General features: G+C 39.1%; 1 protein-coding gene across 1 annotated transcript; it reads right to left on the bottom strand.

Annotated features, from left to right (window-relative positions):
- Window positions 1-7,243: 7,243 nt before the first annotated feature.
- LOC144380470 (olfactory receptor 5AR1-like) lies at window positions 7,244-8,167 on the bottom strand. The gene has a single exon (XM_078064347.1). The coding sequence runs from the start codon at window positions 8,165-8,167 to the stop codon at window positions 7,244-7,246; it is 924 nt and encodes a 307-aa protein (XP_077920473.1).
- Window positions 8,168-14,942: the final 6,775 nt, after the last annotated feature.

The following is a 14,942-nucleotide window of genomic DNA, read 5'->3' as shown; positions in this document are numbered from 1 at the left end:
CCTACTTGTGTTCCCTCTCTCGTTGTGTCTCTCTCTGTTAAATAAATAAAAATTCTTTAAAAAACAAACAAACAGACACATAGATCAATTGAACCAAATAGAGAACCCAGAAATGGACCCTCAACTCTGGTCAACTAATCTTCGACAAAGCAGGAAAGAATGTCCAATGGAAAAAAGTCTCTTCAACAAATGGTGTTGGGAAAATTGGACAGCCACATGCAGAAGAATGAACCTGGGCCATTTCCTTACACCACACACAAAAATAGACTCCAAATGGATGAAAGACCTATATGTGAGACAGGAATTCTTCAAAATCCTTGAGGAGAACACAGGCAACAACCTCTTTGACCTGAGCCGCAGCAACTTCTTCCTAGACATATCTGGAAAAACGGAGGCTCTAGCTGCTAGGATAAATGAGGCAGAAGAGAGAATTAGTGATATAGAAGACCAAATGTTAACTAACTGGAATTTAAATAAACACTTAAAAAAAAACAATTAGTTATAAGAGTTCATCCATACACTGAGGTATTTATGGAACCATTAGACTTGAGGAAGAATACTTATTGACATGCGTATTTTTCTAATATAGCTTTAAATGAAAAGAATATGGTAGAAAATAGTATTACATTATTATTTTACTATAAATACAGTTATACACACATGCACATAGACACATATGCATATATTAAAAAGCATAAGACTAAAAGGATGTACATCAAAGTGTTAGTGGTTATCTCTAAGTGCTGATTTATGTATTTCTCTAACTTCTTCATATTTTCTAATTTTTCAATAATGAGCATGTAATTCTTCTATAATCAGGAAAAAAAGTAATTTTAGATAATTCAGTTAGTTATCAGGGTCAACCAGCATATGTGGAAAAGGTGGCAATTCTTACTGAAGAGAAATCAACACCCTTATTGTTGTTCTGAATTGAGGTTACATTTTTTTAAATAGGAACTTATCTCTAAAGTTAAAACATAAGTCAGTGGGACCTTACTGAGTTTGAAAATCATTTTACATATCATTTTTCAAGAAAATATCATAGAGTAAAACCCATTTCTATTTGACTTTTTCTTTAAGTGCTTAAACATTTTCTTCTCTGAGGCCTATATTTTATGCTCCCCAAGAGAAAGGGCTTTTATTTCCTTTGGCATCTCCCACCTCTCTCCCCATTCTCTTCTCTATACTGCTATACTGCCTAGAATCAGTTTGTACACCCCATGTGCACTCATAAAATATTTATTGATGATTTGCTTATTTCTATTCTCCATTAACCCCAGCCTAGCCATGTTCTCAGAATTTTACAAAATAGATTCTGCCTTTTCTACTGTCCCTGCTTAATACTCTGGGTCCCTGAGCTCTACTCGTGCAATGTAAGATGGGCCTCAGCTAGTTCCAACTTCCAGGACTTCTCCCCTTATAGGGATTGCAGGTTTACTCCAGCCAGTCTCCTATAGAGGCTTGATCAGCAGGTCATTCAATATCCAGCCGGTCAGAATGGGACATTCCTCCTTGAATGGGATGCCCCTGACCAGGTCTGTGCAAGAAGCCCAAGTGGCTGACAGAATCGTCAGCTCTTGGCGAAAGAAGTCCCAAGATATCCCTGCCTTGGACAATAGCTGGGAACCACACAGACAGCTGGATTCTGCTGCTCAGGCTTTGGGGCTGTAGGATATTGTCACTGGTCCCACCCAGAACTATCCCTCTCCCAGTATCTTGCATTTGCTCAGGCCCCCAGATTCAGCCTGATGACTTGCTTTGGCCAAGTTCACTGAGGCTGAGGACTGTCTCAGCAAGATCCTTCAGTCAGAGAGCCCAAGACCAGATGCTGCTCTGAGCACCACCACCTAGAACAGTGCCCTGGAGGGATACCCAGCCCAGAGTAGCTGGAGAAGCCCACCAAGTGAAACTGACTGCAGCCCACCCTGAGTGTGGGGTGGGGATGGAGAGTGTGGAGATGTGCTGAGAGCTCCCTGGATAGCAAGGCTCAGCTTCTCTAGCAACTTCGAGTGGCAGATGCAAAAGAGGTCAATGATTAGCCTCTTGTAACACCTGAGGGGACAGAGTCACTGCCTTAACTTATAGGTTCTCTTCCACTCACCATCCCTCATCCCCCCACTGGGAGAGGCCTTGCTCCCTTTGGAAGGACTGGTCTAAGCTCCACTGGTTTCAAATCTTGTTCTGAATCCAAGTCCCCTTAAACATCCACGACCCTAACAGCTGGCCCTGGGGCAACAGGATTGAGATGGGGACACCGGAAATTACCTTGGATAGACTTTCTCATTAACCCAATAATCAGGAATGACTATTTATAAGACAATGAAGATATCCTCTTCTTGAAAGCCTGTGGGAGAAACAGCAGAACTAGATGTGAAGTCCCCGATGCTAAATTTGATAGTCTTGAGACTGAGTGTGTTAAGGCCTGACACTGATTTCAATGGATCCTGAGTCTGTGGAAGTAAAAACTCTAAATTCTACCAGTGGCAACTGACTGGGCTTTCTCAGTTTGTACAAATCTAGTGGAGTTCCCCTTAAGCTGGAGAGGTCACTAGAGACTCAAATCTGATTATATGCTGTGTAAGCTGGGTAAATACCATTTGGAACACAGGCCTGCAGAAGATCCAGGGCAAACAAAACCTAATGCCTGTATTGGGTATCTGAAAAATGTGTGATCCTAGGAGCAAAAAATGATAATAAAAAAGTTATTGAGTATATACTATGTCTGAACACCATTCTGACCAATGTTCATGCATCACCTCATATAAACCTCACAGCAACCTTGGGAGATAGATAATCTTATCATCCCCATTGTATAGGTGAAGAAACTGAGATATAGAAAAGTTAAGTAACTTGTCTATTGTCAAAGAGTTAGAAAGTGAGAGAGGTGAGTCTCAAAGTATGGCAGTCTGATTCAGAGCTTATAGTATTAACCACTACACTATACTGCCTGATAAAGGTGAAAGAAATCCCTTTCTATAAGCAGAAATGGCTTCATGGACATGTGATCAGTGCAATGGTACAGGAACTAAGCTCAAAATGGCCTTGTACTTGGGGTTTAATGTCACTGTATTAAATTTTTAATAATTTTAATTTGTGCTTTGTAAATGAAATCCAAAATGTGATAGAACAATTGACTATGCACCAGGAGCTTGAAGTCTCTGCTAGCACAGAGTCGCATCTTTCACTGCCTCTCCACCTCCCTGGGGCAGATTCCTGGCTACTCACTCCCTTGCCCCTTAGTACCTAGGACTCCACCCAGCCTCTTTCTCTCTGTCCCACCCAGTGACTGCTGCAAGCCTTCGCTCTCAGGGGCCTGAGCAAGAGCCTTGGTAGGATTGGGGTTAGGCAAGCGTGCCCTACAACATCTCAAGGTTGGTTGCAGTAATAGCCATCCTGACCCCAGGGTAGTAATGCCATGGTGCATTTGGCATATGACTCAATAGGACTCATTGACCACCCTGATCCAGGTACCTAGTGCATCCTGGTGCAGAGGTTGCCGTACACATGGTGGTCACCTGTCCACCATTGGTTGGAGCAACTGGCTCGTGGGAAGGGGATATGCCTAGCTTGACTTACTCACTCTTGACCAAGATACAATGCATCTGTCCAGCAGTTCGTGGGAGGAGGAAACTGGCCAGGGGACCATACATATGTGCATTGAGTCACAGGGTAAAGTCACTGGGCACCTGTGTAGGGCTGCACTTGCCACACAGGTATCCCTGTGCCTGAGAGGGTGTGATATTAAATAGCAAATTTAAAGCATCATGACAGATTGAGAGAGAGACTGCAATAGAAAGGGAAAAACTTTATATTTGAGTACCCTAAATGGCATTCCTCTCTGCTTTTTGAATACGGGACTTCACATTTACATTTTGCCTTGGACCTACAAATTATTTGGCCAGTGCTGAAAAGACTGTCTATTATTGGAGCACCTGGGTGGCTCAGTCAGTTAGGTGCCTGCCTTCGGCTCAGGTCATGATCCCAGGGTCCTGGGATCGAGCCCCCCATCAGGCTCCTTGCTCAGTGGGGAGCCTGCTTCTCCCCTGCATGCTGTTCCCCTTGCTTGTGCTTGCCCTCTTACTCTCTGTCTCTTTTTCTCGCTCTCTGATAAATAAATAAATCTTAAAAAAAAGACTGTCTATTATTAAAGTATTTTGGTATCCCCTGAGATCCACCACCTCTCACATAGAAATTATGAAAGATGATGAGGTTGTAGCTCTCTCTCGTCTTGCTGGAGCTGTTCAGAGGATAGGAGACAATTGCTGCTTGCCAAGGAGATAGATGTTAGGTCAATGTGTGCTGTTCAGTCTAGTCTAATGAGGCCCATTTCATCCCACCCTCTCAGCTATGTTAAGTATCTCATATCATGAGAGGGGCCTAAGAAAATGTGGTAAAAGATGATATTCTGGGGTATGAATCAGGAGACATGAATTCTAAATCTGCCTCTGCCATGAATTCTAAATCTGCCTCTGCCACTGACTGAGTGATTTCCAGAGTGTTGCTCTCCCTTGGGGACAGTTTCCTCATATGTGAAAAGAGCAGTTTTGATTAACCTAGTGTTTCCAGACTGTTGTTGAGGTTCTAGAGAGGTGCTTCACAGAGGGAGAGGTGAGTCTTGGCAATGGAGTTATAGGCGGCTCACACTGATTTCAGCTAAGCCTGCCCATTTTGATGTTTTATATATTTTTGTTCTGCATTGGAATTCACTTAAAGAAATAATTTCAAGGCTTAAAAAATTAAAACCCATCATTCTCAATGATCTCTGTGAGCCCTTCTACCTCTGATTTCTGATTCTGATATTCTTTAACCTTAAATCCTACAGAGAGGATGGTCTTTCTTCCAGGAAGCATCTGCCATGTGCTTGGTTGGACCCATTACCAGAGAAGGACAGAAATCCAGGGAGGACAAGGGGTTGGAGGGCAAGCACCTGGGTGTATAGAGCTGAAAGATAAGAACAATAAAGAAGAGATTCAGGTTCTTTATTGTGGATTGAATGTCAACAAGAAACATCCACAAAACCAAGAGATTCAGCTAGAAGCCCATGCCCCAGGAGATAAGATTTTCTACCTTTCATCCATTACACAATTAAGATACAACAATACTTGGTGGAAAAAATGAACTGAATAAGTAAAAAGGTTAGTTGTGAATGAATTTCAGCTCTACTAATGTTTTTTGAGCCTTTACTAGGTACCAGACTCTATGTTAGACCTAGGTTGGGAGATGAAAAATTAACCAAATATGGCTTCATCCTTCTGAAAGTTTTCAGTGTATGTGAGCAAAACAGAAATTCTGAAAAATGCAGAGGATTTTATCATAAGGCCAAGTGTCATAATGTTACAATAGAGGTGCAAAGTACAATGGGAAAATCCTTACTTCCATCTGAAACATGAGGAAAAGCTATCCAAAAAAGATGGGATTTAAGTTTGGACTTTAAAAAATGGATAGGACTTGGACAGACAAGATATGGAGAGCTCTGCATGTCAAATATAACAGTTTGGAATTTATCTTACAGACAAAGAGAGACAAGGAAAAATTTTAAGCAGTGTGGAGAGGAGAAGGCTGATCTGGTTGGATTTATATTTAAACTACTGTAGTTGTTATGTAAAAAGTAGATTTAATAGGATCCAGGGTGGATTCAGAGAGAAAGGATAAAAGATTATTTTGCTAATCTAGGTAAGAAAGGAGTGTATCATGATCTAGGACCGTGTCAGTGAAGAAAAAACTATTTCAAAAGGAATTTGGGAGGTAGAATTGACAGGATTTGGTAATTGATTGAACGTAGGGAACTGAAGGGGGAAAAAGTGTCAAAGACTAACTTTAGGTTTTGGGCTTAAGAAACTATGTTGGGCCATTCACTTACATAGGGAACAAGGGGAAAGGAAGAGCAGGTTTAGAAGAGTTCAGTTTTTGAACATTAAGTTTGAAGTGCCTGAGGAACTTTCAAGTGGAGGTTCCATCTGGTAGTTGGATATGAGGATCTGGAGCTCTAAGGGGATTAGTTTTACTTGGTAGTAAACCACACTGCCTCACAACTGGGGCTTCGGAGTCTTTGGAAGATGGCTACTAAGGCTAGAAAGTTTTGGGGAATAGAAGCAGAAACAAAGCTATCTTAGGGCCCAAATATTGCGTCTGACGTAGATGTAAATAAATACTACTTTCTGTTTTTCCTTGCAGCTGGAGCCAATTTGATTATTTTCCCCTAACTAGTTGTTTGATCTTGGTCAGTTTCTCTTCTCTAAGCCTTGGTTTCCTCAACTATAAAAGTAAGATAATAAGTTTTTATAGTCTTCAGGTATAGGATGATATGCTTTAATAGATAGGCTGTTGTTCAATATATTTAGACAAGATAGTAATATCCACAAATTTCATGCATCATTTCAAATTCTGAGGGCTAGCCATGGACTAATAAATTAATTGGGGTTTTATTCACACTTGTGTTGCCTGTTGGACATATATTTAGGAATACCAATAGGCTTAGCTCATTTATAATTTGCATACAAATAGTCCATTTAGTATTTACATACAAAAAAATCATTGGTATAATTTAGGCCTAGAGTCCGTCGTCCCCTGCAAAGAATCTTTCAAATCTTACTCTAATTAGCGAACTTAATCTGTTGTTTGGCTGAGCATTACTATCTTTTAAGATTTACCCTTATAAATCTCAATAATTGCACATGTGAATTCATATATCGGCTCACATTTTATAGCTTCAGTGGTAGTGATGGTGCAGCATTTGGAAAATACACATCCAGGAGTCTTCTGAATCCTTATGAAAGATATGGACTGAACTTAATTCAGCCTAAGGGATACCAAGTATATCCTCCATATAAGCACATGAATAATAAAGCAAAAGTATTTGCATCTCAGTTGCCATTCATGCTTTCTTCTTTAATTTATAGTCAAATTACACTATTTTCTAACCTTGTTATCATGGAATGATTTAAACTTATGACTAGTGTTACACCAGTTCACAACTCAGATTGACATATTCATACCCACATACATATTTCCCTCTTTTAAAACATTTCTTATCAGACAGTTGCTTCAGAAAATACACATTATTTTGTCCATATAATTTCCTATTGTGTTGCTGTTTATCTAAACAACTACTCCTAAACACTTAGCCAGAGAAATTCAATTGTTCTTAACAAGGCTTCACTTGCAGGCAAGGAAAACACTATGAATAGAACTGTAGGCAAATCTTTATAAAACATATTACATTCTTGAGACACAGAACGGAAGATTAGGGACTCTGCTTCAATATTTTCCATAAAGCAACTTTCACTTCCTGGTTTCTCAAACTGTAGATAAGAGGATTTAACATGGGGATCACCATTGTATAAAACACTGAAACCATCTGATTTCCTGCCTGGGATCCATGTTGAGAGGGCTGCAAGTAAGTATACATAGTTGTGCCATAGTATAGGCCAACAGCAGTCATGTGGGAAGCACACGTAGAGAAAGCTTTTTGTTTGCCGGAAGCTGAAGGAATTCCCAGGATCGTCATGAGGACAAACACATAGGAGACAAGGATCACCACAATGGAGGTGACCAGCGTGAATCCCCCACAGCCAACAACCAGTATCTGGGTGACCCAGGGGTCTGAGCAAGCCAGTGCCAACAGTGGAGGGATGTCACAGAAGAAGTGGGGAAGGACACGTGGTTGACAGAATGATAATTGTGTGATGGAAGTTGTCACAGAAACCATGTTAACTAAACCCCCAAAGTAGCATCCTGCTACCAAGAGGAGACAACGGACTCTAGAGATGGTGACATGGTAGAGCAGTGGGTGACAGATGGCGGTATAACGGTCATAGGCCATGGAAGCCAAAAGATTGCATTCAGCAGAGGCAAAGATTATGAACAAGCCCATTTGAGTCATGCATCCAAGGAAAGAAACAGCCTGCAACTTAGATAACAAATCTGCTAACGTTTTTGGGATTGTGATGGAAGAGAAACAGACATCAAGAAGGGACAGGTTAGAGAGAAAAAAGTACATGGGAGTATGGAGGCAGGGACTGACTCTGATCAGGATTACCAGGCTTAAATTCCCCAACACAGTGACGATATAAATGATAAGGAAGACTCCAAATAGCAGGACTCCAAGCTGAGGGTTGTCTGTCATGCCAAGAAGGATGAAGTCAGTCACCATAGATGAATTCTCCATTGACACAAGCTGGATATTATTCTTGACTAGTTAAGAGCTCTTTAGACATGCTTTAAGTGAGGAAATAATGGGAAACTGGATGATATTGGGTAAAACAGTTCCACTCAAAACACATCAATCCACAACACTCTCCAACCCTTCCCCTCATCTATATTCTTACTTTAAATGCCTTCCCAAATAATATTGCCATTTCCCAAACCTAACATTGAGACAGTAAAGTTGGGAGGAAAAAAAGGGAAGGAGAAAAGTAAGTGAAGAAAATTCAGAAAGTAAAAGGAACATATATAAGCAAGAGAGCAAAGGTCTAGGATGCTGGGGCGCCTGGGTGGCTCAGTCGTTAAGTGTCTGCCTTCGGCTCAGGTCATGATCCCAGGGTCCTGGGATCGAGCCCCACATAGGGCTCCCTGCTCTGCGGGAAGCCTGCTTCTCCCTCTCCCACTCCCCCTGCTTGTGTTCCTGCTCTCGCTATGTCTCTCTCTGTCAAATAAATAAATAAAATCTTTTAAAATAAAAAAAAAAGAGAGCAAAGGTCTAGGATGCAAAAGGCACTTAATATTTGTTGAAGAAATGAATGAGGGAGGGAGAAAGAAAACAGGTGTCATCAAGAGATGTTCTGACTAATACAGGACTACAAACTTGGAACAAAGGAATTCCATCTCACTCTCCCTCACTTTTCCAGATCAATCCCAAGGAATTATTGCAGATGAAGTAACAATAGGGTAAATATTCCACTGATTTCATCTTGACAGACAACTGTCCCCCTTCAGTAATTGTGACATTATTTCTGAAACAGTGGAATTCATCAATACTTACTTTTCTGCTTGATCAGTAGAGGGTTTTCTAGGACCTTGATCAATTCTTCACCAGAGATTGTTGCAGAATCAGAACGCCCCTTAATGGCCATCAGAAACCTAACTCAAGTCTGAAGGTATCATTTGGATCCTGTGAAAGAGCAACCAAAGGATTCATGCAGCTCCTGGCTGATCATCACCTTATTGATTCCTTTAACCATGCTTGGGCAAAGGTTATGCAGCTGTGCAAACTAACTATGAATTCCACAAAGACTTGTTCGTCAGATCCATCTGAGCAAAGGGCCAGGTCACAAAATGGTTGGAGTCAGATGGCACTAAGGCTGAGTGCATGGACTCTCTCTCTACTGTAGTCACAGGGTATCTCTAATGCTGGTTTACTGCCTCATGCAAATGCCTGGATCTTGCCCTGGATGAAGCACCAGACAAGAGAAGGGCTAAGTCCATGCAAATCCATCTCCATTTATAGAATCTAAGCTAAGTTGGAATCCCTGTGGTTCACTGGATGGTCATCAGTGAGGGGTGTCTAGAAGGGATTCCTGTATTTGGTGAGAGGCTGGACAAGCAGACCTCAGAGGGCTCTCCCAACTTTGATTAAAAAGAAAAACATGTGTGAGGCACCTGGGTGGCTCACTCAGTTAGATAGCCAACTCTTGATTTTGGCTCAGGTCATGATCTCAGGGTCCTGGGTTTGAGCCCTGTGTCGGGCTTCACACTCAGTGGGGAGTCTACTTGAGGATTCTCCCACTCCCTCTCTCTCTGTTCCTCCCCCCCAAACAAATAAATCAAAAAAAAAAAAAAAAGAAAGAAAGAAAGAAAGAAAGAAAAGAAAGACAAATGTGATTCAATTTACCAGAAAATACAGGCTCTTTATTTGGTGTAGTAGTTAAGATGTCCAGTCCTGGAGCCATATGGACCTATTTGAATCCTAGCATAGGATATCATTGGTTCTGTGACTTAGGACTTAATCTACTTAAGCTTTAGTTTACTAATCTGTAAAACAAAGACAGTATATGACCTATGTCATGGGGCAATAGTAAAGATTAAATGAAATATTGTAAGTAAAGCACTTGGTACATATCAGGTGCTCACTGAATTCTACTTTCTTCATTCCTTCATGAGCATTCCTACCTCTGTTTTCATTATTTTTTTTCCTCTCCATTTCACCAAATGCAAGTGGAGGTATTGTGTGTGTACACTACTACCATTTTAGATCAACAGAAGTGAACTCTAGAGAGACTGGCTAAAGTATAATCTTCAGTGCTCCACTCTCTAACCATCCCTCAGACCACACACACATGTACACATGCACTGTCACACACAGTTTGACTAGAGCAGATGAAAGAAGCATTTTTTACTTGTGGTAATAATTCACTCTTTATTGCTCTACCCTAACTGTTGGAGTTGACTTCTGCTGCTGTTGCTGCTGCTGCTGCTCAGCACAACAGCCTGCCCAGGGGAACATTCGACAACTTATGCCTCTAAATAGGGAGATTAGAGGAGAAAATACTGGGATGAATGCAGGTAATGGAAAGAACACTGCTTTCAGTGACAAAAACATGAATTCTAGTCCTGGCACTAATTTGTACTGTTTTTCCATGGAAAAGCCACTTAACCTCTTCCAGCCCCGTATTTTCTCATCTTGAAAATGGAAAAAATAATACCCGCTATGCCTCTTTTTTTGGGTTGGCATGAGGATCAAATAAGATAATGAATGTGAAAGCACTCTGTAAACTCTGAAGGGTGATACAATACACATGGAATGGATCCCTATTATTATTCCATCATGGAAGGTGGGAGAGGGAGGAGGAATGCATCAATATGATCATTTTCCACTGCGTGCTTCAGCTCCTGCTTACAGAGCTGCACTCTTTGCCCTCCCACTCACCCCCTACACACACATCATCTGCTCTGCCTCTCTACTGTGAAAGTTTCAGCCTGTGAAGGTTTAAACAAACAGCTCTTGGCTGTTCATGTATCTTGAATCATAAAAAAGACAGGTTTTCAATGTTAGTTTCATGTTCTTGTATCATTATTTAAAATTCCCATTTTAGGATAACTTTGTTCCTTGGCATGTGCATGTACTATAGGCATGCAATAAATATTAGTTGAATGAATAAATGACTATTACTCTTTAGAACATGGCAAAATCTTTTTTCCTTCAAATAAGATTGAATTGCTTTTTTTCCCCAAAGGAAATAAACATAAAAATTTAAGACTTTATTAAGGAAATGATTTTATATACCCCATCTGCACATGCCACTGCATGTGCCAATATTGCAGCCAGAAACGGTATATTATTAACTTGGCCAATGTGTCTTGTATATCTACTTACTGGAAATAATCAGACACTCCTTTCATTTGTTGAAGAAATAACCTTTCATGTTTAAAAAATGTGCATTAATGCATTTATCCCTAGATGCATGTAAATTTACAGTACTGGTTCTTTAAAACCTTTTTTGGTTACCCCTCTTTTCAGTTTTTTGGTTATGTAGTTCACTGGGTATCTTCCAAAAATAGCATAACATTTAACATTTATACAAAGGTTCACTTATTTACTTACTCAATACAATTTCGAGAGTGTTACATAAATGCAATTTTTCAAAAGATCATATATTCCAACCTAACCATTTCCAGATGAAGAAACAGAAGTTGAAAGAGGTTAAGTAACCTAAGGTCTCACAGTGAATTAGTGGCAGAGATGATGTTGGAATCCAGACCTTCTGACCTAATTCAGTGACCTTTCCACATCACTATCTTACTTTCCCCTTAATTTGTTTTCTGCAGTTATTCTGGATGGGACTTTAACCTTTGGTACATTTATTTTTCCAGTAACAGATGAAAGGTCATCCTCTGTCACCATATTTGAGCTATATGGTATTGAGCAAATAGCTTGCTCTTTCTGGGTCCTAGTTTCTTCATCAATAAAATAAAGCAGCTAGACCAGGTGGCCTCTGAGGCTCTTTTCAGCTTTGAACTCTAATTTCCCATGGCTCTGTGATTCAAACTGTACACAGATCATTGGTCATTCTCAATATCTGATGGAGGGAAGTTGAAAGAGCAAATTTCTGTAGATCCCTGGGTCTATGCTATACAAAATACTCTATTTTACTCTGCTCTTTCAGCCCTCACAGTGTCAAAAATGTCATATTAGTGTTTTGTCTCTGTGGAAGGCACTAAGGACCATTGAAGCTAGAGTACTGGGGAGATATTTTCCAAACTTCCTAAGTGCCTTAAGGCAGAAAGAGCTTGGACAAAGATCTAGTCAACGCATCCAGGTTATGTCACATCCTAAGCCTATGATCTCAAACAAATTGCTCAACCTCTCTACTATCAATTCCCTTATCTAAAATGGAAATATTACCTAACTTAAATGGCTGTTTGAAGATTAAATAAGAAAAAATATAGAAAGTGTTTAACAGATACATAGGTGCTTAATAAATGTTGCTTTGCTTCTCCTTAAAAGTCCATTTTTTATTTCATGATTTCATACATATTAAATGTCCAGACTAGACAAATCTATAGAGAAATTAGTATATAAAAAGTAGATTAGTGGTTGTCAATGTCTTGAGAAGTGGTGCAGGAATGGTAGGATAGATTGTTTCATTTGTTTGTTTGTATTTTATTAGCTGCGTGGTGTAATTAAAATTTATGGACTTATACTTTCAATATGTCTAAAACTTTTAACACTTATGCTGCCCAAAACCTTATCATTCTTTTAGTTCAATGTCCACCATGATTTGATATTCCCATATGGTTACATTTCTCACTCTTTCATTTTTTTAGTTATAAAAATGTTCTAAAATTGATTGTGGTGAAGGTTGCACAATTCTGAAATATACTATAAACTATTTAATGTACACACATTTATATGTATATATAAATTGTATAAATTTGTGTAATTCTATGTGTATGTGAATTATATCCCAATAAAGCTATTACCAAAAAAAAAGTAATCCTGATGAATACTGGGGGAAAAATAACCATTATAATTCAGTCATTCTTGGCTGCATCTAAATCCTTCTACTCACCTACAGCAGAGTCACTGAATGAGATCATCAGTTTAAAAGTACTTTGAAAAATTTAACAATGACAAAAGAAATGTATTCAAAGGAAATAATAAAATCATAATTGAAGAAATAAAGAAAGACATGAATAAATGGAAAGAGACACTTTGCTCCCAACTGGCAAGACTAAAATACAAGAAAGATAAGACTCTTTAAGTTAATATATAAATTTAATGCAATATCAATTAAAAATTCTGCAGGGGGTTTTACAGACCATGACACATTTATAGTGAAATTCACCTGGAAAAATAAAAAGACAAAATGCCAAAAAATACCATTGTAAATAATGATGGTGTATAGCTTCTCAGGTTTTAAACCTTATTACAAAGCTATACATATATAAAAGACCTTTTGGCATTGAATTAAAAATGAAGATTGATCAATTAAATAGCATATTTTAAACAAGGAGAGCCAAATTTATAAAAATGTCTCCAGTTGGTTAGAAAGAACACACACACACACACAAAAGGGAACACTAACAAATCACTAACAAATAAATATCAATGGGGAAACTGTGTATCCATAAGAAGAGAACTGAATTTGGTTATATGTCTCTCACATCATATGCTTCAATAAATTCCAGATGGATCAAAAAGTTAGACATACAAATCTAAACTGTGAAACTAGGAAAAAAAAAAAACCTAGAACAGCCTTGTTTATCTAGCTATTGTAGCCACTGAAAAAATAAAGGGTATCATTGAAGCCAAGATAATGTGCTCAAATATATGACAGAAAATCTTGCGCATATTGTACTATAATAAGATAAAGATCAAAAAGGAAATCACCAAAGGGGAAAGTATATACAATTGAGAACTTTCAAAACACACCAGTCAGAACATATAAATAAATAATGAAACATATGAGATAAATGTATAAAGCTCACTAGATGAGTCATCAAAAAAAATGGACAACAAGCACAATAGGGAACATATTCAGTATATAATCACAGGACAAAACATGTGACCTCAGCATAATACAAATTAAATCACAATGTCCCCCAGCTTGGTAGTATGTGTGTAATAAAGACCACTGTCAGGAAACAGATCACCACATAAATTGCTGGTGAAATTTCTGGAACACACTATGACAGTGTGTAACTGCTCTTTGCCCAAGTAATTCCATTTGCAGAAATATACCCCCAAGGATATAATCCAAAATAAATGAAAATAATTTATGCAAAAATGTTCATTATATTGCTGGTTAAATATTCATCTGCTGTATATGTATCTGTAAATCACTATTCATACGCTAAGGGGATTCAATTATGTATTAGACCCAATCCCTGCCCTCAAGGAGCCTATAACGTAACAGGGAAGACAACTGTATGTGTAACATGTTCTTTCATGGAAATAAAGACAAAGAGCTACAAGAGCAAAAAAAGAAGAACTGATTTTATTCTACGGGGCTGGAGCAGGATGGGGGTGGGGAAAAGAAAGGTATCATGGAAGAGGTAGTATTGAACCAGAACCTTAAAAGGTGAATAGAGTTTGGTGCAAAATGGGAGTGGTTAAAAGACATTCCATGAAAGAGGCCAAATGCTCAATATCTGGAGGATGGCTAAATGCACTATTGGATATTAACAGGGTGGATGACTATACAATCAGTAGAATCAACCAAAAGAAATATATTTGTGAAATAACCTCAAGCCACATAAAACCATGACTGGACCTGAAAAAAGTCAGCCAGGCAGGCACTCAAAGTGCTGGATATCCATGTTTGATTCACTAAAGTTGCTCAAGTTTCATAATTTTAAAAAGTCAACAACACTGTATAAATATGAGGGCTAAAGCAAACCTACAAGCATTTGCTCTGATCCTTCTCTGGGATTAAACTCTCAGTCAGGAGGGCTGTGAACTTTGGGTTTCTGCAGTATCTTCAGGCAAGTAAGAGTGGCAGTTG

The sequence above is a fragment of the Halichoerus grypus genome, chromosome X (genome assembly GCF_964656455.1).
Source record: "Halichoerus grypus chromosome X, mHalGry1.hap1.1, whole genome shotgun sequence".
Taxonomy (NCBI): domain Eukaryota; kingdom Metazoa; phylum Chordata; class Mammalia; order Carnivora; family Phocidae; genus Halichoerus; species Halichoerus grypus.
This window is presented reverse-complemented; position numbering and strand designations above follow the sequence as displayed.